General features: G+C 46.0%; 3 protein-coding genes across 4 annotated transcripts in view; 2 read left to right on the top strand and 1 right to left on the bottom strand.

Moving 5' to 3' along the window:
- LOC106014315 (uncharacterized) overlaps positions 1-15,857 on the bottom strand; it is a 28,989-nt gene extending 13,132 nt beyond the window's left edge. The window contains exon 1 of the transcript XR_011804184.1: positions 14,476-15,857. The gene's annotated coding sequence lies outside the window, so the exon portion shown is untranslated. The remainder of the gene's footprint in view (positions 1-14,475) is intronic.
- On the top strand, positions 1,993-12,541 carry SLC16A5 (solute carrier family 16 member 5). 2 transcript variants are annotated; one of them, XM_072025851.1, is made up of 5 exons: positions 1,993-2,196; positions 3,056-3,350; positions 7,233-7,376; positions 8,373-9,239; positions 10,808-12,541. In XM_072025851.1, the coding sequence occupies exons 2-5, from the start codon at positions 3,137-3,139 to the stop codon at positions 11,047-11,049; spliced, it is 1,467 nt and encodes a 488-aa protein (XP_071881952.1). In that variant the 5' UTR covers positions 1,993-2,196; positions 3,056-3,136; the 3' UTR covers positions 11,050-12,541. The 2 variants fall into 2 exon arrangements, with proteins under 2 accessions (XP_071881952.1, XP_005012051.4); XM_005011994.6 differs by lacking the exon at positions 1,993-2,196 and adding an exon at positions 2,253-2,521.
- Positions 15,858-16,145: 288 nt separating the features above from the next.
- On the top strand, positions 16,146-18,648 carry ARMC7 (armadillo repeat containing 7). Its single transcript, XM_027471720.3, has 3 exons — positions 16,146-16,461; positions 16,568-16,711; positions 17,650-18,648. The coding sequence occupies exons 1-3, from the start codon at positions 16,395-16,397 to the stop codon at positions 17,985-17,987; spliced, it is 549 nt and encodes a 182-aa protein (XP_027327521.1). The 5' UTR covers positions 16,146-16,394; the 3' UTR covers positions 17,988-18,648.
- The last annotated feature ends 4,187 nt before the right edge of the window (positions 18,649-22,835 follow it).

Below are 22,835 nucleotides of genomic sequence, written 5' to 3'. Positions count from 1 at the left end.
CTTGCAGAGCTGCGACACTGGCACATGGATGTGCACAGGGCTTGAACTCAACCACCTCCACTGCCCCTTGAGGGCGGCGAGTGACGGCTGACAAGTGACATCCCGAAGACACCAGCATGGGGCCAGTGCCTAAAGCAGAGCTAAAGCTGGGGGCTCTGCTTGTAGCCATCTGAGTGACCTTGGGAAAATCACCTGGGACACAGCACTGCCTTCCCGGGAGAAGGCTGCAAAGCAAGCCCAGACCTCGGGATGAAAAGGTACTTAAAAAGTCACTTATAAAGGCGTTTGCCAAGTGCTTTGCTTTCCTACCCCCAACAGACTCTGAGTGAACCTTAAAAATTTTACCGCCCCTCTCGGTTTACAGTAAACGCCTCACCTCTGTGCATGCAGCCTGGTTTGCATTCATAAAACCCACGCCTGGCTCACACTGGGGCTGAGGTGAGGATGCTGCAAGGCGCGTAGCAGGATGCAGAGACCTAATGTACCGTGAACGAGAAACTTTCCTCCAGTTCCCCTCCCTGCTCCTGAGCCGCAGGCATCCCCTGGGCTTTGAGCCTCCCCCGCCAGCCAGAGTCCTGATTTCCCCGTGGCACCCTGCTGCTGTGTCTCCATCCTGAGAGGTTTTAGGCAAAAAGGAAGCTGCTCCGCTCCCCACAGGAGTACCACCAGCTCTTGCCGAGGCTGATGTAGAGATATCACCGTCATTTGCAGGCTAAGTATAAACCTCTCTCTAGGAGGTGAATGCCCCGTGCCCTGTGTTTGTCAGCACAAATTGCTGCCAGCAGCCCTGCTGTGTGCCCTCAGCCCAGCAGTTGCTGTTCCCCTGCCATGGCTGAGGGAAACTGAGGCAGGGAAGGTGGGGGACAAGCAGTGTGCAAGCACTGCCATAACCAACAGCTGCTGGGGCTGCTGTGTCACAACAAGGGAAACCCGAGCTTGAACCTGGTGTTTTGGGGATCACTGGAAGAAGAAAAAAAACTCAGACCTGAATGAAAGAAGCGGACATCGACCAGCAGACAGTGAGCAGAGACTGAAACCAGCCACGTGCTTTGCTCCGTCTTGCTCCACCCGGGACACCCACCTATCCCCACAACCAGGGCTGATGCCATAAGCCCCACGGCAGGGCACAGAGACCTAGCGTGCCGTGAGCAGGAAACTTTCCTCCCGTTCCCCTTCACACACTGGGCCAGGAAGCACCTTTGCACCAGTTTGCCTGCTCCCTACACCGCACGCTGTTTGCAGTAGGCACCCAGGTGTGTCCTGTGCTGCGAACTTCAGTCCAGATCCCAATACGATTAGCACAAGATGAGCACGTGCTAGTGAGGATCTGACTCCGCATTTTTGTTGGCCCTGATCTTCAACATCATCACTGCTCAGCACCTTGGGAAGGGTTAAAAGGCGGTTTTGTGGAGTTGCTGCTGCTGTTCATGGGCACAGCCGGCCGAGCTAGGCTGGAACAAACCCGTTCCTTCACTTGTGTGCAGGCAGAAGGCAGCAAGGCCACGTGGCCCTTGGCAGCGCATCTCCGGGGCTCTCGCAGCAAAAAGCCCAGGAGATCCTGTAGGTCCAGCTGCCAAGGGGAGAAGGTGTTCCACAGGTGGATGAAAGCTACAGCAAGCACGCAGATGCCCTCGGGACAGCCCCCTCGATGAGCACAAGGACACACAAGGGGAGCCAGGGCTCCAGAAATCTGCTGGACAAGCTCAAGCGTTGGGCAGGGCAGCTGGGAACAGAGAGGAGCTGTGAGCTGTGCTTCTGCCTTTTTTTCAGGTTTGCTGTTGCCGGGGAGAGGTTTTAGGCTGTCATCCAGCTAATTCACACCAGAGAGACAAGCACTTGAATTAGTCGCATTATCTGCACCCAGCTAAAGTGGACAAAGGATTAAAGTGTGCTCAGCACCACCACCGTGATTTGCATGTTAGAGCCCCTTCCCACGGGCCCCCTCAGCTTGCAGCCCTCCTCCCCCCTTTTTACTTTTTTTTTTTTCCGGCTGCGAGCCAGCCGGCAAAAGAGCCCTGTTTACAGAAGTGATGTCCGGGTTAATATTGCAAAAGACTTCATCAAAGCTTTTTAGTCGCTACTGAAGCAGAAGCATCTAACCGTGGGCACTGAGCTGGCCAGGCTGCGCACGCAGGGGATGAGCCGCCCGCGCTGCACACACAACCACGCGCTGCCGGCCCTTCGCTTCAGCCCGAGGTATGAAACTTACTCTCGTGAGCCTGCCGCCATGGCAAATGTGAAATAACGAGCAAGGACAAACTATTTTTCATTTTTAAGGCTGCACACAACGCTCAGTTGTGGCTATTGTTTTAGGGGAAAGGCATTATTTGAGTGCTAAATAAATATTGTGCTGCGCAGTGACCTTAAGGGCACCTTTTTTGAGCTCATCCAGCTGCCAAAGATTTTTTTTTTGTGTGTGTTTATTCATGTGGAGAGGATGGGGAGTGCTATTGCTATATGTTTCATGCTGCTGGTCTCGAAGAAATCAAACCTGGGATCTCTCAGAAGCAGCTCTACCAAGGTAAAGCAAAAGCATATCTGAGATTGCTGGATCCTAATTAATTAATGGCTTTTGAAATGTTTTTTCAGCACTAGCACTTTGAACTATACACAGGAGCAGTTGTCATAACAGGTTCACACCGAGCCCTGCCGCACCATGCGAGCTTTATGCGTTTCTATTTTTCTTGGCATTTGCAGAGTTTTTCGTTCTCCTCTCAGTGTGAGGACTTGGTGACCTTAGCAATTGCCAGCAAGGGGACTCCATATGATGAAAGCAGGTGAAAGGGAAAATAAGGGCGGGAACTAGGTAAGGCCAATTCATACCTCAGAGGAGGTGTGGTCCCATTCTGTACCTGGCTGTGCTCACAGTCTTGTGCAATATAAAAGGGGAAGGCAGGCGTTTCTCAAGTAATCTGTTGCCAGGATCCTGCAGGGAGAAGGAAGGGAGGTGCTGGGAGAAATGCAGAGCAAAAAGTCCAGAGTGTCAGCTGCAAGAGGTCTGGGACACGCTGGTGGCTCTGAGCCCAGGGACTACCACTAGCCCTTCTCTCTGTAGGTCCATTCCCTGGGCCGAGGGTTGCATGGTAGCTGCAGTCGCTTCCCCAGTGGGCCAGCCTGGGAGGAGAAAGCAGCCACCATGTCCCAAGGAGGAGCACGAGGAGCTGCCAAGCCCCAGGACCGGGGCTGGGCATGGATGGTGCTGCTCGCCGCGGTGCTGCTGCAGGGGCTGACACTGGGCTTCCCCTCCTGCATCGGCGTCTTCTTCACGGACCTCCAGCACGAGTTCCAGGCCTCCAACAGCGAGACGTCGTGGTTCCCCTCCATCATGGTGGCCGTGCTGCACGGAGGCGGTGAGTAAAGGCCGCGGCAAATGTCCGCCGCTATCTCCTGAGGTGCTGGTGCTGACGAGGGGCCGTTATGAGGGCACTTCCAGCATTTCCCTGAGGAGGAAGGTGGAAGGGACTGGGAGGTATGGCTGGTTGGCAGCACACAGGCTGCTTTGATCCATGCCCACAGAGTCCAAAGCCAAGGGTCTGCAGACACAACGCTCCCCTTTGCCACTCTAAGCGATAACCAAGACCTTTCGCCAAAGGTGAGGGTGAGCTTGGGCTCTTCCTTCCATCCTCTCTCCTTCCATACGACCACCGCGTTCCTCAGGGCTGAGAAGCTGCCCAGTTTGAGCCCCTCCAGGCTGCTGGCACAGGGTTAAAGCAGCCCCTGGGCGGTGGCGTGGAGCACACACCCCAGCAGGTATCAAGGTGAGGGCAGCTGGTTTAGTGCAGGATGCAGGTCAGGCAGGTCTCCAGGTGAAGGGGGACGGAGAAGGGTGGTACATTGCAGACAGAGCACCAAATCAAGCCCTGAAAAACTAAGCAAATCACCCCCAGAAAACTTTCCCCAGAAAAAATGAGGGGCTGCACAGGACAGGGCACCCAGAGCCACATCCAGACTGATAGCTCTGCATAGAGGAGAAAAACACACCCAGCAGCTCGAGGACCTCCCGACAAGCAGTCCTGTCTTGCTGCTGACCCCTCCACATGCAGCTCCCATGCTTGTGTGATAAACAGACTACTTGAACCCCACCTAGCAGCGGGGAGCAAAGTATCTAAGCCACCTGGGTATCTGAGCTGCTCCCTTAGTTCATTCCTGCTCCTTTCCAATACTGATTAAAGGTGACACTACAGTATGGGGGTGGAAATATAAAAAAAAAAATAAAAGCAGAGCCCCCAGTCATGCTGGTGCGACAGCTATGATGGGTTCAGTGTCTCCTGGGTAAGACTTGACAGCATGACATGGGGAAAGAGCTTGCACCTTAGCAGAAGCAGCTGGTCAAGAATTGCAAGGCACAGACAGAAAGAGACCTCAGGGGAAGCAGCTATGGGAGGAATCATCACTGAAGTTTGGCAGAAATAGAGCTGTGTCTTGGGTCCTTGAATTCAAAGGCCTGGTGGGCTTCCAACCCCTGTGGCCCGGCTGCTGTTAGTGGGAAGGAGCTGAACAGGAGCTGGTGGCCCTGGGAAATGGTCTGGAAAGCAGCTCAGTCCCAATGAGCCAGGGAAAGACAACTCTGGCTGCATCTGCAAGAAAATATCACGTCTCCTATAATGAAGTAATTGTTTTGTAAGAGGCTGGGACCACAGTGAAAGGTAAGATAAAGACAGCCAACAAACAGATCCAAAAGTTGTAAATGACACAAGGAACGAAAAGCCTCATGGTGATTATATTCACTAATAGAATTTGTAACGGCATAACCAGTGGACTGCAAGAGCATTGTTACTTCACTTGCCAGTTGTGTCTCCTATTGCAGGCTGTTACAGTAGAGGAGAATTTGTTCTCATCCCACAGTAGCTTAAATTGGGACTAACACAACTGTAAGAAGAAAAAAACAACGAAAAATCAGAAATAAAGGGCTCCCTCTCAGGCCAATGATTTTTGCTGCAACTTCTGACCTTCTTTGCAGCAGGCTAGGCTTTGTTTGATTCAGGTTCTCAGGTTGCATCCATCACCTTGGCATTTAAACCCTTTCCAAAACTGTTTTCTGCTCTGTCACCAGGATCTCAAACATCCTTCTCACTTTTCTTCTCCTTTACTCTTAATTCAGAGGACCTGAAGGGAAAAATAAATATTTGTTGCAAAAATAGTAGACAGCAAAGGAAACAGACAGCGTGCTCCATTCTCAGATTTGTCAGTAGAGTGAGAAGGTCCACGCAGGAGAACTAACCTCAGCTCAGCAGAGATGGGAAAGGAAACAGGGAAGGGCACAGTGTGAAGAATAGCACTTAATTTAATAAAGCAAACATAGCTCATCACCATGTTCCTAGGTAAAAGCCATTACTAGTTATTTTGTTATAAGAATCATTTGAGACTTCAGGATCCTATGGCTGACTCCAAAGGGGGAAATACAGGAGTGCAAGCCCTTACAGGCTCCTGCTTCTAGATATTCATGCAAACATAAATCTCTGGGCTTGCACTAGTACAAATGCAGCAGTTCTATTGGAAATATTTTTGCAAAGAAAAGCACAAAAGCTCCAAGCAAGTGAGCAATAATATTTGAAACCTAGAAAGCAAGTTGGCAGGAATAAGTAATGAAAAATAGTTAGGATTTTTTGAGCCAATCCCATGATTTTGGCATGTTTTATTTATGATTTCTGGCTACTCAGGTTGATTAAACAGCAGTACCATCCTTAACCTCCTCAGTGAGAGGAAAAATAATGCAGTCACTGGTTTGCTGAGCCTGGTGAATACTTCTTCAAAGGCCAGTTGAAATCCAAGGTGAAAATCTCCCAAGCAGATCAAAATACAGACAGCTGCAGTCCTGATTTTAACAATGTTCCTCTGCTTGCTTGACTATGTGGATTTTATTTCCAACCAGGTGTTGTCTTAAGTCACAAATATGCCACAGGTTATTTTCCCCACAGATTGATTCCTAACTCTGAAACTTGCAGTCATTCTGAATTTGCTTACATAACCTGATGGGTTATGAAGAGGGGAAAAAAAAAAAAAAAAAAAAATGGAAAAGCATGAGGATCCTCATGGGAACACAAAAGGAGCAACTCTCCCTTCAGTTTCTCCTCTAAGGGAGAACCATGTTTTCCATTGACAGGCCTGAACTAATCTCCTTCTACCCCAAAATGAAGCACACTAAACCCATGACATTATCAAACTGGTGATTTACCCCAATATCATGGAACTCACCAACAGCCTTTGAAAATTACAGAATTAACTGACCTTAAGCACGTATCTCCGTGCCTATTTGTTCATTGCTTTCTCTGATGAAATAACCTAAGTCCTACTTAGAAAAGCCTGCCGGCAATGTACGCACACAGTAAGACCCAGATTTCTGCTCCAGAAGGGCAGACCCAAGCCCACCAGGAGCACCCAGGTCTTGCCCTTGCCTCTGCGTTGTTGGTGCATGTTCTGCTCCTAGGCTTCGTCCTCTTGGAAGTGGACATAGTCATGCCTACCCACCCCGGCCAGGTATGCCAGGACAGGCACGTGCAAAGAGCTGCACTGGCAAAAACATCTTATTATTTTCATGGGGAGATGACTTGCAGGACAGCTGCAAGACTCCACAAGCTGGAGCTTGGATGCCACAGCCTGAAGCTTAGACTGATTCCGATGCAGACATGAACATGCTTCCAGCTGTTTTCAAATGATCTTCCTCAAGGACAATCCTCTTTCTCCCATTCTGGATCATTTTCAGAGTCAACGTGCCTTCTGTTGCAGGGAATTTCACCTATGTAGCAGGACGCCAACGGCAATTGACAAGATTCTGTGGCAGAATATTTGAAAAACACAGCAAAATGAGAGTGGAAACATGCAAGCAGAAAATACCACCCACTCAGCATCTCCTACTCAGGGGCACAAAAATCCAAGTCCTCTCCTTTTTCAAATCATTCCCAGAACGGATATCATATGAGAACAGAATTACACTTGAAGGTCCTTTTTCCATTCCATTTCTGAGACTTTTACCTAAAATCCATCTCAGGGAAGCTTAAGGAATCCTACTTCATGACCAAAATCCAAGCAGAGGAGCATTCCCTTCATGTACCAAGCTGACCAAGCACTTTGGAGGATCAGGGAATGTATTTTCTGTTTCTGGCTCGCCCGCTGCATTATGCAGCTGGGATAATCTGTAGAATAAACTGTTTGATAACTGCAGCAGTCTAGCAGCTATGAAATAATTCCTGCCTCTCTAACTGCCTCCCTTTTGCTTCTCTGACTGCTCCTAGGACCCCTCTGCAGCATCCTGGTGAAGCGATTTGGCTACAGGTTTGCCGTGATGTTGGGAGGCCTGCTCAGCAGCGTGGGCATGGTGTCCAGCTCCTTCTGCAAGTCCCTCGGCCAGCTTTACTTAACAGCTGGCCTCATCACTGGTAAGTACCAAGGAACAGCAGGAAAACCCAGCTGCTGCCCTTTATTTGAGAGCCGGGAAGTGGTGAGAGTCCAGACTAAGTGCTCACGTTTTTCACTCAGCTGTGAAATAGGATAAATCAAAAGCCCCACAGCTCAGCAGGAATTGCATGCTGGATAAGCTTGCCCTTCACACCCCTTTAACACACCTCGCCCAGCCGAGCTCACTGGAACATGCTTCTCTCTGGAAAAGGTTGCAGGTCTCTAAGGGGTGAAGTGGAGAGCCAAAACATGTCTGTTCTCTTTAGGAGCTTCACAGCCTTTTGTCTTTGAAGAGGGGAGGTTTTTCCATGAAACACAATGTGTTGGGACAACATCCTTCACAAGTTCCTTGGGCTTGGGTTTCACCACTCCCTATCTGGGGAAATATGGAGTCATCTTTCTCTAACAAAAGAACGTGTTGGTTTTGAACAGAAGTAACAGATGGGAACTTTTCCTTTCCAAATATTTCTCCTATGTAACTGTTTCTCAAGCCATATTTTCTTCTAACAAAGAGAAATGAAATTCTGTAGCCGGGTCACTTTGGGACCAAGCCTTTTGGCTCCTGTAAGCTAAGCTGTGTTTGCTGCACAGAGAAAGACAAGAATTAACTCCCTGGGCCCTGAAGAAAGCATCAGGAAGGCAGCACTGCCTGCTGCATGCAGTAAAACTATAGTTTTTCTAATGAACAATTCCATAATGATCATAAACCTGGCAGTGCAGCCCAGACAATCACCTTAGATCAGTGTATTTAGTATTCCTGAGAACACAAGGAGTTAAATTTATGCACAATACCCTTCTTCATCTCTAGTGTGGGGTTGCTGAGTATTAATCACCGGAGGTTGTGCAGCCCGGCAGGCGAGGATATGCCTAGTGGTAGATTGAAGTCATCTGTGAGTACCCCACGGGGCCGGGCTCTTTTTACCCTGCAGGACACCGCAGAGGGATCACGTGCTGTTGTTTTTCCTTCTTACCTTTAGGTCTGGGATCATGTTTCAGCTTCCAGGCTGGACTGACTGCGCTGGGCCACTACTTTGTGCGGTGGCAAACGTTGGCTAACGCCATGGCATCCACCGGCGTCTCTCTCGGTTTCACACTGTGGCCGCTGCTTTCTCAATACATGCTGGATGAGATGGGCTGGAGAAACACTTTCCTTATCTTTGGAGGAATACTATTGAACTGTTGTGTCTGCGGAGCCATTATGAGACCAGTGCAACTTGCTTCAGGATCACTTGTACAGTTACCCAGGCCTGGAGAGGATTCAGGGAGAGGAGCAGAAGAGGCACAGCTGTCCAATGGAGCATCTTCTCCCCACCTAAAGTACCAGCAGCAAAACAGAAAGACTGCATGCTTCCAGGTGCTGCAGAAGTACCTGGCTTTTGATATCTTCTGTCAAAACAAGGGTTACCAGATTTACACTATCGGAGTGACCTGGATGATGATGGGGTTTGTGTTACCCCACGTCTACCTAGTACCTTATGCCATCCAGAATGGGGTGGAGGAACGCAAGGCAGCCCTCCTCATCTCCATTATTGGGTTCATCAACATCTTCATACGCCCTTTGACAGGGCTGCTTTCGGGACACAGAATCTTCACAGGAAGACGCATCTACCTGTTCAGCCTGGCTGTGCTCCTCTGCGGGCTGAGCAATTTCATTTGCATCATTTCAGCTGAGTTCAACGTGCTCATCGTCTACTGCGTCATCCTCAGCATAGCCATGAGTGGCATTGGGGCACTCACCTTCCAGGTGCTGATGGATGTGGTGGAGATGGACAGGTTCTCAAGTGCTTTAGGGCTCTTCACAATCCTGGAGAGTATCACTCTCCTCATTGGACCCCCTCTCACAGGTGAGAAAAGCTATTAAAGCAGGCTGGAGCAAAAACAGCTTTTTTAGACAGTGGTGACAAGTGTTTGGGAGCATAAAGAAGAGGAATGAAGGAGTTTCTAAGTCCACACGGGTAGCTGAGTTATGCAAAGGGAGCAATATAAAAGGGAGAGTCAGAAAGGAATGATCAGCCGCATCTCACTGCTGAACAAGGGTCATTTCTGTAGTGGCCCAAGTGTCACTGAAGCAACTGCAGACAGTGAAAAAGTTTCCCATTTGGCTGGCAGCTTCAATAGGCATGAGAATGCTGAGAACTTTTTCCCTGAGTGGCAGGACACAGGAATTACAGTGGTATGATCTTGCTGTTTTAGAATTCTTTCACTGCTTTGCTAGTCTGCATTGATTTATCTATGAAGCCTCAAGAAATTGCAAACATCCCATTCAACACATTTACTCTGATCAGAAGTGGTACCAGCTCCATATAATTGAAGAAGCTTATAGTAAAAGGCTCCTCTACTCACTTTCTGTGTTCTGGAGTGTATTCATTTTTCTCTGGAGACAAGGAAGGGAACTAGTTAAGCCCCCAATCCAATAAATTATTCAGTGGTTTCACAGTTCACTCCAACCACCACTAATTGACCTGTCCAAGACACACCTGCTCCTGCTCTGCAGAAGCTCATTCAAAAGACTGACAAACAAATGTGAACCTGAGCATGAATCCTCTATTCAGATTTTAGTTCTCTTCTCCAAACAATGAATTGTGTTCCATCCAGCAGGAAAATATCTAAGAATGGAATAATATACACTATATTTAATGGTATTCCCAGGCAAAGTGTGTCAGTCACTTTTCTCAAAGTGCAAAACAGATCTTGGACATCTCTGATGGAAAAGGCAGATAGCCAAAAACAAAGTACAGTAAGGGAAGCTCAATCTCTAGCAACCTAAAATCTATTTAAAAAATTACTCCCATATTTCCATATAATTAAGCAGTCTCAAAAAGAGTCATCATATGTTTACCTGAATATTACCTTTCAGTATCCAGCATTAATGTTAAATTACTCACTTGATATATCACCCGTCTAAATGTTTTACATTGAGATACTTAATGTTTGTTATAATGCCTGCTGCGCTGTGATTTTTTTCTCCTCCCCAGTTACATACTTTTAGAGACAAGTCTTCAGCTTAGAGACTCCAACACGTCATTTTTGTGAGAGAGTTCTTTCTTTATTTGTTCTGTTTTCTGACCTGGAATGTAACAGAGTCACTCATTCCAAAATCCAGGAAGTGGCACAGGGGTCCTCTGCTAAGTAAACAAAGTGAATCAGCAGGTTGGGAAAAAGTTACAGTTTCCTTTCTTTGCTGATTTCTCTGTTTACTGGAAAATACTTTATATAGAAAAAGAAACACCACCTGAGCAATGAGTGCAAACAAGCTCTAGAATCTGGAAAAGAGAACTTAACTCATCTGTAAATGCTTATCTTTTGTATATGGCAGTTGGCTGAATTATTTAGGTCTAATGTTTCTGCGAATGCCATACAGTTGTCTTTAATATGCATCTCCTCTTTGACTAAGCTGTGGTTTCTATTTCAGGTCTCCTGGTGGACATAACCAATGATTTCCACTATGTCTTCTACACCTCCAGTTTCCTCCTGATATCAGCTGCTTTGTTCATGGGGCTCAGCTTCTGCGCTCTGGAAAAAAAAAGAAATTTGAAAGAGGCCTCAAAAGTCCCTTTGGATAATCCCTCCAGATATCAATACAATGACACGCCAACTGAACCACAGCCTGAAAGTCAATCCACTCCAGCAGTCGTGTATGTCACAAGCATATGAAAATAAAGAAAAATAAAAAAGGAAAAAAGAGAGGAATACAAACAATTATGTGGCTTGTACAAAGCTACACAAGGCCTGGCACTGATGGCAGAGAAACCAAGTGCATGCATCCCACAGCTATCATCGATCTCCTGCCCCACGCTTCCACTCTGCGGGGCCGTGTCAGGCTCCACGCAAGCAATGTGGATCTCGGGCTGAGCCCAGCGCCAGCCCAGGAGCTGAAGGACACACGGATCTGTGCTTTCCTAAAGCAGGCCAGGGGGTAACAGCCATGGCAGCCAGCTCTGAGAAGCAAAAGCCGCATTGATTAAATCGGCTTAAGTCGGTGCCTTTCTGAAGTCACTGGTATTTCACGTACACATTTCAGCTTTAGCACAGGAAAATACATATTGATGGCTATGCACAATGGTAGTTCTTTCACAGAGTAATTACACGCCTAGTGTGAACGTAAAAATTTGGTGCAGGTCTGTATGAACTTTCCTGGTAGCCTCTCACATTGTGGGGGGAGGAAACAAACACTTTCAGTTGGAAGAATGTCATTTCCCACATCTCAAAATATTATATGGAGGCTGCCATATGGGTCACAGAACTCAGGCAAGTCTCTAGGAAGATCAAATATTTTTCTCCTTATGAGGTATATATGAGTTCTTCATGCCAAAGGCATTTTCAAAGCCTCAAATGGTCAACTCCAGAGCATCAAAAACAAAGACCCAAACCTTACAGTGAATGCCTTGCATAACTAGTGGTATTTCTAGTGCTTCCTGATGTATCACAGCTGGGGATTCATGGCTTGTATAAATACATTTCTTACCAGCATCAACTGGGACACCTTTTTTTTTTTTTTAAGGGGACAGGTGAAGAGCACGACACAAAAGGTGGTAGTAGACCAGAGAACGAATGTATGCATCCTTATCCTTATATAGGGACAAATCCTTGTGTAAATGCCTTTAGACTCGTAGACTTATGTATACCAGCATTCTCAGCACAGAGAAGTTTGCACAAGTATAACTTACATGTCAAAAAGAAAGCAATGTGGAAAAATATACTAAGAAAAGCCAGTGTTAACTTTCATATCCATGCAGTCTTTTGACTGTAAGTGGCTTTTCCTGCCACCCTCCCGGAGTTACACTTGTAAGCACTGACACAAGAGTTGCATCAGCTGCTGAACTCCCTCGGGATGAGTTCAAATTGCAAACTGTTTATATTTCATATCTCTCCTGATCTAAACAGATATCTCACAAAGTACTGGAGCTGAAGATTACTCAACATAATAGAACCTCCAAAAGATAAAATCATACAATGTCAGTGAAATGAAAGAAGTAACACCTTTCAACTGAACAGCTGAACCAGCAGCTTCTAATTCAACTTTAACACTTAATCTTGAGAACTGTTGTATCAAAGTCTTAGCAACAAAACCAGTTTTCATTAGAACTGTGGGCTCCCTGGAAAAGCAAACCCCAAAATAAATAAATAAATGAAAACCAAACATGAAGCCACTAGAAAATTGATTCCAAGGCTTTCTAAGACTAATGGTTTCTCAGCTATTATTTACAGCCCTTCAGAATGGTTCCTCCTTCCACAGCTCAGAAGCATCCTCATCAAAATAAACCAATGTAGAAGGATTAAATCTCAAACCTCTTCTAGCTATTGCAAATGAAACAGCTAGGCAGCTGAGCAGATTGATATTATTTTCTTTATATAATTCTTAAATCTGAAATTGTTTACCCTTTTACATTCCCTTTCTGTACTCTGCCAGAAATATGGCATGATATTGCTCCCAATCCTCCCACTGCTACAAATTTCCTGGGCAAAACAGGCAAGATCAGAATCTATCCCAGGAAAACAAAGATTAGTCGAAGGAGTAATAGAATGCATCTCCTGTGCAGAGGTGCTGCTCTATCTGCGATGCTTTAGCCCTAGACAGCCCATAAGCAAGTAAATGATTTGTCTAACGCATATTTGCAAGATACAGGGTAAATAAAGGCACTCACCAACTGAAGCTGCCACACAGAGATGTGTGCACCTCCTGCACCATGGCAAAGAAATCTCAGTTTTGACTATTCCCTAGCTGTACACAGTAGTGCAAGGCAATTTAGGACAGAAAGTTAGAGTTCTTTATATAGCAGCTTTTTGATACTCCCAGATTCAATGCTAGGGTCACTGGGAGTTATTCGCAGAGGCAAAGAAATGTTTCTGGGAAGACAAACAGTTTACAAATCTGGTATTTTCACTTTTTTCATCTTGTTGACCAAGAACTTTCTAACAGCCTTACAGAACTCAATCTGCCTGAAAACAGGGTTATCTCCCATGGTTACTTTACATGTACTCGTTAGTAGTAATCTGCAATCCACAGGTTAGAAACAAATCTTGGACAAAGAACAAGTTAACACTTAAGGCTGTGCTTCCACAAGTAAATAAGATGATTGAGCTGCCATAACAGACAAAATAGTTCCTTGCTTCCTCCTCTTCTACTTCTCTTTTCAACCTGAGCTCCCAGATGCCTTGAGCAGCTTTGTAATGCATAATTGAAGGGGCCACGCATACTGAGCATGCTACAGTATAACAAATATTCCCCCTCAGAACATTAATACTCACTCCTTAAGAATCTTGAGGCCCAGAAGAAAAATAAAGTAATAAGAATTCCTTCCATTAGTTTAAGGTTGTCCCATTACGCAAGGCAACCACAGCCTAATTACCACCACCCCCTGAAGCAGGTGTTTTTTCGTTTGGTTGTTTTCTTTTAAATAACCTTCAGACAACAAAATAACCCCAGACTTAATGACAGACAAATGCTAATACCTCAGCCTGGTTACAAATCTATGAGAATGAGCAGAGCAAGAAAAATTAGCCAGGAATAAATAAACCTTACCCAGTCCCCTCATATCCCTTCCTGATCCCTTTGTTGTTAAAAGTATCATTAACCTTGCAATCTGAGCATTTTTTGCACCAAGCACCTTTCCTTACTGCTATGAAACATTCACCAGGAAGTTCACACTAAAATATTACAAGATTGTGACCCTTAAAAGCCTTAGATACTCTGCCAATGTGATTCTTGGAAAAGTTTAATTAAAAAAAAAAAAAAGAGAGAAAGAGTCATGGTAACCTTACAAACCCTAAAACGCCTCAGAAGTGCAAAATCACTTAAATGAAGAATTTGGCATGCTGTTTACAGACCTAGTTAGTAATTGTGAGAAAAGAAACATACCTACTAGACATGAAAATTGATCAAATTCTAACTGTGGTGGATGTGCTATCAAAGTACACCACTGTCACTAGAATAGTCCTTGGATCTTTGACTATCCCGGACATAACAGCCCATTCTGTGCTAACTATTCTGGCAAACAGCAAGTAGTCAGAGCATTCAGACTATTAAACAATATAGCAGGTATCACCTGAGTAAACAGTCTGAGTAAGACAGCTACGTACCTACTGCCAAGTGATCTTTCTGGATGATCAGGACAAACTCCCTGCAGCAAGCCAGCGCACAGACAAGCACACAGCCTGTAACAAAGCTCGCTGTATAAGCAGTGCTAGCACAGCCTGCAACTCCTACAGAAAACCTCTGAGGACCACAAGACCCAGGGAATGTTGTCAAACTCTCCTCCAGGAGGCAGCTGCACCACATCAAATTAAATGGAAAATGTTCCTCACGTTTCTTAACCAGCTTTGGTTAAACTCAAAACAAGACGAAGGTTAGGAGGAACAGAGCAAACAGTTCCCAGAAAGCCGAGCACAAGTTTTCCTCTCCCCCTGGTTACTTCTTGCCACACACTGAATAGCGTGACCTGGAGAGTACAGTTTTCAGAGATGCATCACCTGAAACCCAGCCAGCACAGGTACAAGCTGTTTCTAAACACTGCTGCCTGTGCAACCAGTTCAGAGGAGGACAAAGTTTCTACTGGTTTTATGCCTGCAAAAGTGTACTGACTGACCACAAATACAGTATTTGTGAGCAGACGCTATTGCGTTTTTCCTCTTTAAATGCTCTGGTTTTCAGTCCTTATTAGTCAACCCCAGTATCCTTAACCACTTTTCCTTTGTATTGGGTTAGCTTGTTTGCCTTTGCTTTCTCTTCTGCTTTCTCACATTAGTCACGCGCTAGTACACATTAGCAATGACAGATGTGGCTTAAAGTATGTCAACACTTACAAATACCTACGTTAAAAGAGATGTGCTAATATGCTAACATTCTAACGTGGAAGTAGTTCGTAGCACCATCGTTGCTCGTTTTCATATACATACATGTATGTGAACCAATGCATAGGAATTATGAGTTGAAGGTGCTAGCCTAGCCTAAACTTTTATACCAGGTGGAAATAAATACCATGACTTCCCCATTCCCTGTCTTCCCATGCCATTACAATGCTAAAAGCATTACTGTATGCAGTGCAGCTTCTTTCCTCCTCCTTCTATTTAATGTGGTTGTGGGCAGACAGTTTACTACACCCAGCTGTGTGGTAGGAGTGATTATCAGCCCAGCATGCTTGTCACTGGTGCCATGTATTTAGTGGATCAGACCACGTTCAATTTCCTCTCTATGAAAATCAAGTACTCGAGATTAATACCAAAAACATCTGCTCACAGATTGCTCCCTACCTTATCTACAAAAGAACCTGTAGTCACTTAATTGCCTCAATAAAATCAGGGCGAACTTCTGCTGAGCCTACCCCCAGTGCATGACGTTTATGTACCTTCGCTTAGGGATTTCCACAAAGTGAACCACATTTGAGTCCACTTGCGGTGCACATAATGGTGGTTTCATTAGAACTGCCTTTCTCCAGAATCAGCTAATTGCTCTGTGTTTAGACCAGGACGGTGTACAGCCGGGGAGGAATTACCTGCTGACGTTTCATGTAGCTTCTTCCAGGTAGTTTATCTTACCGTGCACGGGAAGTGCTTAAAAACCCCAATTTTCGCCAAATACAAAGAGAAATACCCAGACTCGAGTTTATTTATGTGAAGTTATCAGTAACAGGCTTTATTTATTTGCAGTTATCAATAACAAGTAACACAGTCCCACCGCTTTCCAGCCCAGACACCCCCAGCCCGGCCGCGGAGGAGGAGCCGCGGCCGCCGCTTGGGGAGAGCGACGCCCACAAAATGGCGGCCGCGGCCTGAAGACAGCGACGCCCACAAAATGGCGGCCGCGCCCTTCCCGCCCACGCCTCTTGTGGAGGCCGCCGGCCGGGCTCCGCTGGGCGCGGCGAGGCCTCGTCCCCTCCCCCGGGGGCCTCCCGGCTCTTTCCCGTGTGTGGCCGGGCCCTGGCCGGTACCCGCCTGCTGACAGGGAAGGGGAGAGCAAAGCACCGGGCTCTCTGCCCCCGAGTTCGTTGGGGAGCAGCGGGATGGAGCTGGGGAGGCTGGAGTACCTGCAGGCCCTCGTCACCGAGTTCCAGGTGACGGACAGCTCAGGTAACGTTTAAAAGTTTGAGCTCCGTTGCTTGCTACTCTTCACGTCGCACGTGGCAGGTGCCTCTGGCACCATTCCCCTCCTTCACGCGATGCTTCTCCCTTGCAGAGGCCAAGGAGCAGGTGCTGGCCAACCTCGCCAACTTTGCCTATGACCCCAAGAACTACGAGTACCTCCGGCAGCTTCAGGTCCTGGATCTGTTCCTCGATATGCTGACTGAAGACAACGAGACCCTTGTGGAGTTTGCTATTGGTAAGAACTGCACCCAAGTACACTGATAAAACAACCCACTGGGGTAGGGGACGACAGGAGCTGGGCTGCTCATCCCAGTGCCTCCGTTCAGCAGCCGCTCACCCCAGGTTCAAGAAGGCAAATGACAATTATCTGTGCTACGTGCTGGCAACACAGATAATTGTTAGTGCAAAGTGAGTGGAATGGGGTGAGAGGAAGGAAGGATCAGGAATGACTTCAAGGGCAGTGTGTCTCCTTCATTTTAATATAGCTGCTGTGCTTAAAAAAAAAAAAAGAAATAGCTTTCTGGAAAGGATTTTCTTTTTTAAGACTAAGAGAAAACTAGCTGACAGCAGTACAGTGCCCTCTAATGACATACAGGGGGAGGAGTGCTCTGGTGGAAAATCTCCAAGAACAATAAAGAAAACAGACCAGGAAGCAGCTAAAAGTTTTCCAACCAGATCTTACAGAAAACTTGGATGCATATTTTTGTATTAGAAAAGATGGATCAGCAAAATATTGATCAGCACTTCAGAAATCAGCACCTGTATTCAACTGAATTTAAGGAAATAATTTCTATTACCACTCTAGGTTGGGAAAAAAAATAAAAAAAAGAGGTTATGTAAGATAATTAATAACATCTTACAATTCCTGAGATTTAGAGCTGTTCAGGAAAAATATCTTTGTGTACTGCCTTACAGAAGGGAGAAAAGATTGAGCGGCCATCCAAGGACAACCAAGTGCAAGTATCTAACTGGGCAGGATCAAACTGTATTAGCATCGATAGATATAAACCTATGGAATACATTCAGTCTGTTGCCCTTTATTCCTGAATAATGTGTCCAATTATTTAAATAGGATAAAGTAAGGTGGGGGGAGCAGAGAGAAGAGTGCATCTTGATAAGTGTGCAAAAAATACTTGTCTTGCCTGTGTCTGACACTGTCCTTTGCTGTTTCAGGTGGTCTTTGTAACCTGTGCCTGGATAAAACTAACAAAGACTATATCTTGGAGGCCAATGGGGTAGAGCCCATAATAAATTGCCTCTCCAGTTCCAACGAGGAGACCGTCATGTCAGCAGTCACAACGCTGATGTACCTGACAACGCCGCAGTCCTGCCAGCAGACCACAGCTCTCCCAGTGGTGGAGTGCATGCTACGCTTCTCCCTCTCAGCCAGCAGAAGGCTAAGCAATCTGGCAACTGTCTTTCTGGAGGATTACTGCACACCTCTGCAAGTGGAAGAGGCTCAGAACCTAAGCAAACACACAGCAGTAGGGATTCCTCTTCCTAAGGACTGAAGACATCAGAGCATTTGGGAGCTTTTAATGGGGAGACCTCCCTCTGTTTTCCCATGTCTCCACTTTCTGCTCAGCAGGTCAAGAGCATGGTGGGAACAAAGGACTGGGAAATTTGTCAGACTAGTGCTGGATTGTCGTAATTAATAAAGAGGACAATGTGGCCTGTTGTAGTGCTAAGCATAAACTGCAAGCAAATATTTAAAATAAAACAGGTTGTGGCTGTTGGATAGCAGGTTGCCAAGTGCAGCTTGCACAAATAATCCTTCCTAGCAATTATATTTTTCTGTTTGGGTTATTGGGCTTACATCCCCTCCAGGTCTTGGCTGGTTTTGCTGCAGTTCTCCCTTTGTTGTCAACTCAAATGACTTTGAAACGTCACATGAACTTCATTCTTCCTGCAGAAGAAAGATGTTTCTCTGCCCAAGCAATTTGCAATTTTATTACATTGCTTTGGTACTGAATGTGCCATCCTATCATCATGCCATAGGTTAAGTTACTACACAGAACAGGTTGCAGCTATCCCATAAATTGGGAAGGGGAAAGTTACATTTCTTTCATTACCACTGGTGAGAAAGGTGAAGATTGAAAAAAGGCTCATGGCACCTTGGCTCACAAGAACAGCTGTTTGTAAAACCTTCTCTTAATAAAACATTAACTTAAATGCTGTGTAAACAGTTTTGTATCAACTCATAAAATATTTCTCTACAGCATTTGCAGTCCAGCCTTCACCCACTCACTAACACATGGTCCAGAGATCGAAGCCAGCCTGGTCTCCTTTTATTGTCAGCCAACCAAGCAAAAGGCAACCCAAAAGCCAGGGTGGTTAAACACAAATACAGGGTTTGGTTGTTGATGACAGTGCTCTCCCTGAAAAGACAACGCTGCATTTGTGCAAGTTCCAGAGCTTTACTTCCTATTTTTCCCTCTCTGCTCCCAGTCAGCCCAAAACACACAGGAGTGAGCTTAAAAGCACAAAAACAAACAAACAAAAAAACCTGCTTGTCTTATAGTATCTCTTCAATAGCAAACGTCAGGAACAACTCTGAAGAGATCAGCTGAATGCAGGAAAAGCTTCCAGACAGACGGGGAGGACTCGGGCTGTCTAATGAGAGCAGCTCACTTCATTTTATAAGCGTTTTGCCCCAGTAGCACCCCTGCCCTGGTCAGTGTCCTGCTTCCTGGGGCTGGGTTTCCCTGCCAGCTGCTGACCTGGGTGTTACCCTGGCCGTAGGACTGACCAGCACTCCGTATTTGCATTACTGCCTGCATTTGCTTTCAATTTTTAAATGCAGATAAGACATTCTTGTGAGAGGTTAAGCTTCCAGTATCTCTTCTACTCTAAGACACGCAAATCTTACCTTTCCTAGGGTCATACGGAGAACTTCAGCGGTGTCAAGCTAGCATTTTTCCACAGGCATTAAAGCCTTACATTCCCATGCCAACAAACAGTGCGGAAAGCTTAGTTCCTGTAAGTATTCTTCAAAGGCAGGCTGGCAGCTTCTGCTTAGCAATTGTACAAGATTGCTTTTATAGTCCAGCTGATGATGTCCCTGTTCTATCACCAGTGGAATATGAACACGAAAAAAAAAGCTTTTCAATTAAGCAGCGATGAGTACTCAGCATTAAAGAAGTCTCTCAAATGATGGTGCTCACTCAGCTGTCAACATTTACAAATCCCGGTAAAACAGCAGACAAAGTTGGAAGCACTGCTGGAATTCACATGCAAATCAGAAGAGGTTAAGGAGTCTGGGTGAAGACACTGCAATCAGACCTAGCCAGGTCTTCACTTCCACACAAGGCTTCACTGATCTCAGCAACAATCCCTTGGAGTTCTTCCCAAGGAGATTTGATTACAGAATCAGTGTCTGAAAAGCTTGTGTCTGAAAGCTCTTTTATCCTAGAGCAAGACATCAGAAACTGGCAACTTTCCATATCAGGGAAAAAAAAAAAAAAAGTCTGGCTTTGCTGGGAGAAGAAAGAAAATTGATTTGATGACTCTGAGAACCAGAAGACATTTCTCAAAAACAAACAACACACCAAACAGCAAAAGTAAGAAAAAAATAAAAAAAATTCTTCCTCATTCTCATCCCACCCTTGCTCTGCTTTGTGGAAGCAGATCTTCCTAATCTTGCTAATTCTCCGAAGCCTAGTCAAGCCACTGCCCCATGAGTTTGCCTTAGGAAGTGGTAAGTATGAGAGCTACTACGTTAGATCAGCCCAGGGATTCATTTAATCTAATTTTCTGACTTCAGAGAAAGCTCCAAAAACTCTCAGGAACACCTGCCCAGGTCAGTGACTTCTGGTGACTTCCATTAGTGAGATAACAACTTGGACACAAAGCTGGGAGACTTGTATCTGTGCCCAAGCTTTCCCATTTTCAATACTTACAGTAATTCTAGAAATTCTTCCCACTGCTGGAGATGTTGAATCATTTTCTGACACTGTCTGGGGACATGTTTTACATCCATAACACGTGTGAGATAAATCCCTGACAACGAAATGGCTACACACCTCTAAGTGCTTGGTTCAGGCAAGCACCGTAAAGAAAGTCTTGAACAAAATGCTTTCTAAATAAAAAGGCAAAGGATTTACAGTGTGAAATTAATGATCAATTTATGATCAAAAACAAAAGAAAAAAACAGTTCAACAAGTAATGGATTGAGTTTCAAGAGACAGCTGATAAGCACCTACAAAGCACAAACAACACTAAGAGGGCACTGCATAAATCATTATCACAGTGCTTCCAACCCCCAGACACGAGGGTATCTTAACACCTCTGATGTTCCTGGATAGCCCTCGTAGACACCTGTCACAACGAGCTCAGTGTGCAGCTGATCCCACTCTGGATTCTGTTTCCCTGCAGACACGTGGCCCCGCAGGCTCCCAGTGCCTGTGCAGAACTAACAAGGTCAGTATCTTTATCCAGCTGTTATTTACATAACACTTCTAGGAACTTCAAATCTTTGCTAAATTCTTTGCTAAATTATTGTTCTGCCAAATGCACCTAAACCAGACATCCAGAGGTTACTGAAGAGGGAGATGGTTGGGAATACACAGACCTAATTTCCTTGTGAAGCCCAACTAACAATGAAGAGCAAGATAAGAACTTTCTGCCCCTGCTGATCTGCATGGGACTCAAGCCACTTATCTGGTTATTTCATTGACACATGAAAGGTCTGGGAACAAACAGGATGAGCGTGAACCAAATTAGGAAATAAAAGTGTCAGAAATAGAACCGAATGAAACATTCACATGATCACGATCCCTTAAATTACTTCTATTTTTTTCTTGTCCCAGTACACCTAAGGGAGTCTCATAAAAAGGCACAGATACCTAAACATACTCACTTAAGCAATAAGTTGTGTCTGTTCAAATAAAGCAAGAAAGAAAACAATGTCTATTGCCCGCATTTACTAGTTCCAGAAGTTTCAAGCATCAGCAGCCATGGATCAGAGCTTGGTCATCTGGAGCCTGTGAAAACACTGCCTGGACCCAGCACTCCGGTTTGTCACATTGCTGCAGATGCCTGCACCTAGCTATGGAACAGGAAGGAAATGGATGGGAGTTGTCACTCCTTAGAGATAATAAATAAATAAATAAATTACATGCTCAGTGCAGGATCTTAGAAGTTAACAATGAACTTCTCAGAGAAAGTACATGGCACGGCCTGGATCAGCACCCATCCGCCTTTCTGAAGAGTCCCAGTTGTCCTGTGGTAACAGGAAGGAAGCAGGAGCCTGGATTCATAGTATTTATAATTTTGCCTTGCAAATAACTCTGCTATTCATTCAGTCATTAGCAAACATAATGGAAGCTAAAAACAGCAGCAATTTGCACAGATATAGGGTGCACCGCAAGCCTTTTACATTTTTTTCCAGATCACTTCCCTACCGTGCGCTTTGCTCCTCAGAGCATGCAGAGGGAATGATGTCGAAATGGGGGTTTATTAACCATACAAGGCCCATATATAATATCTGTACTTTTTGGCCTGCGAAAGAGCTACATTAATTCTTCAGAGTGCTCAGGGAGCTGCAGGGACATTACCACCGTTGCTGCAGAGCACTCTGTGAGCACGGCTCTGCGAAAAACTTCACCCCCAGTTATTTTTACACCAGAATCCTTCATTCTCACACACATCTCCCTGGAAGAAGCCTCTTATTGCTCTAATTAAGGCTGCTAGCATCAAAGAACTCTCCACGGAGCTCCTACGAGCAGGGGAGCCCCCGTTGTGTGTTCTGCCTGCCCGCAGCACCCCACCACTCACCCCAAGCTGCAGCCCGTCGTACTGCTCCGGCACCAAGTCCTGCTGCTCCACCAGCTCCAGGCACGACTCACTGCAGAAGTCCAGCAGCACTGTGCCCACGAAGTCAGCCAGGATGCCATCCATGTGCCACCAGCACAGGGTGGCCCCCAGCAGCTCAAATGTGCCTAAGCTGGGCCCACAGGGCGAGTGCAGGCAGCGGGGGGGAGATGGGGTTTGCAGGCATGAATCCCCCCACCCAGAACCCAGGTGGGAGCACAGGTGAGTGAACCACTAATTGGGCTTATGCCAATGGTGAGAAACAAAAGTGATCAGCAAGGATAGCGAGCAGCTGCCTTGTTATGTGTGTCCCGCACCCTTGTAGTGAATCTCAGCTGTGGCTGCAATGCTCTGATCAAGGCAGGTGGTGGAAAGGCAACTTGCCCAGTCTCAGAAACTGTAAAGGAGAATTCAGACGTTCCTCTGGCTGTGGAGCTTGCAAAGGAAATGGAAATTTATTATTTTCCTCCTCCTAGGCCAGGAAACAGGTAGGCATGATTTACATGTACCCAGCAGCCAGACTGCATTTCGTAACAGCTGTAGGGAAG

Source organism: Anas platyrhynchos, chromosome 19 (genome assembly GCF_047663525.1).
Source record: "Anas platyrhynchos isolate ZD024472 breed Pekin duck chromosome 19, IASCAAS_PekinDuck_T2T, whole genome shotgun sequence".
In the NCBI taxonomy this organism is placed as follows: Eukaryota; Metazoa; Chordata; class Aves; order Anseriformes; family Anatidae; genus Anas; species Anas platyrhynchos.
This window is presented reverse-complemented; position numbering and strand designations above follow the sequence as displayed.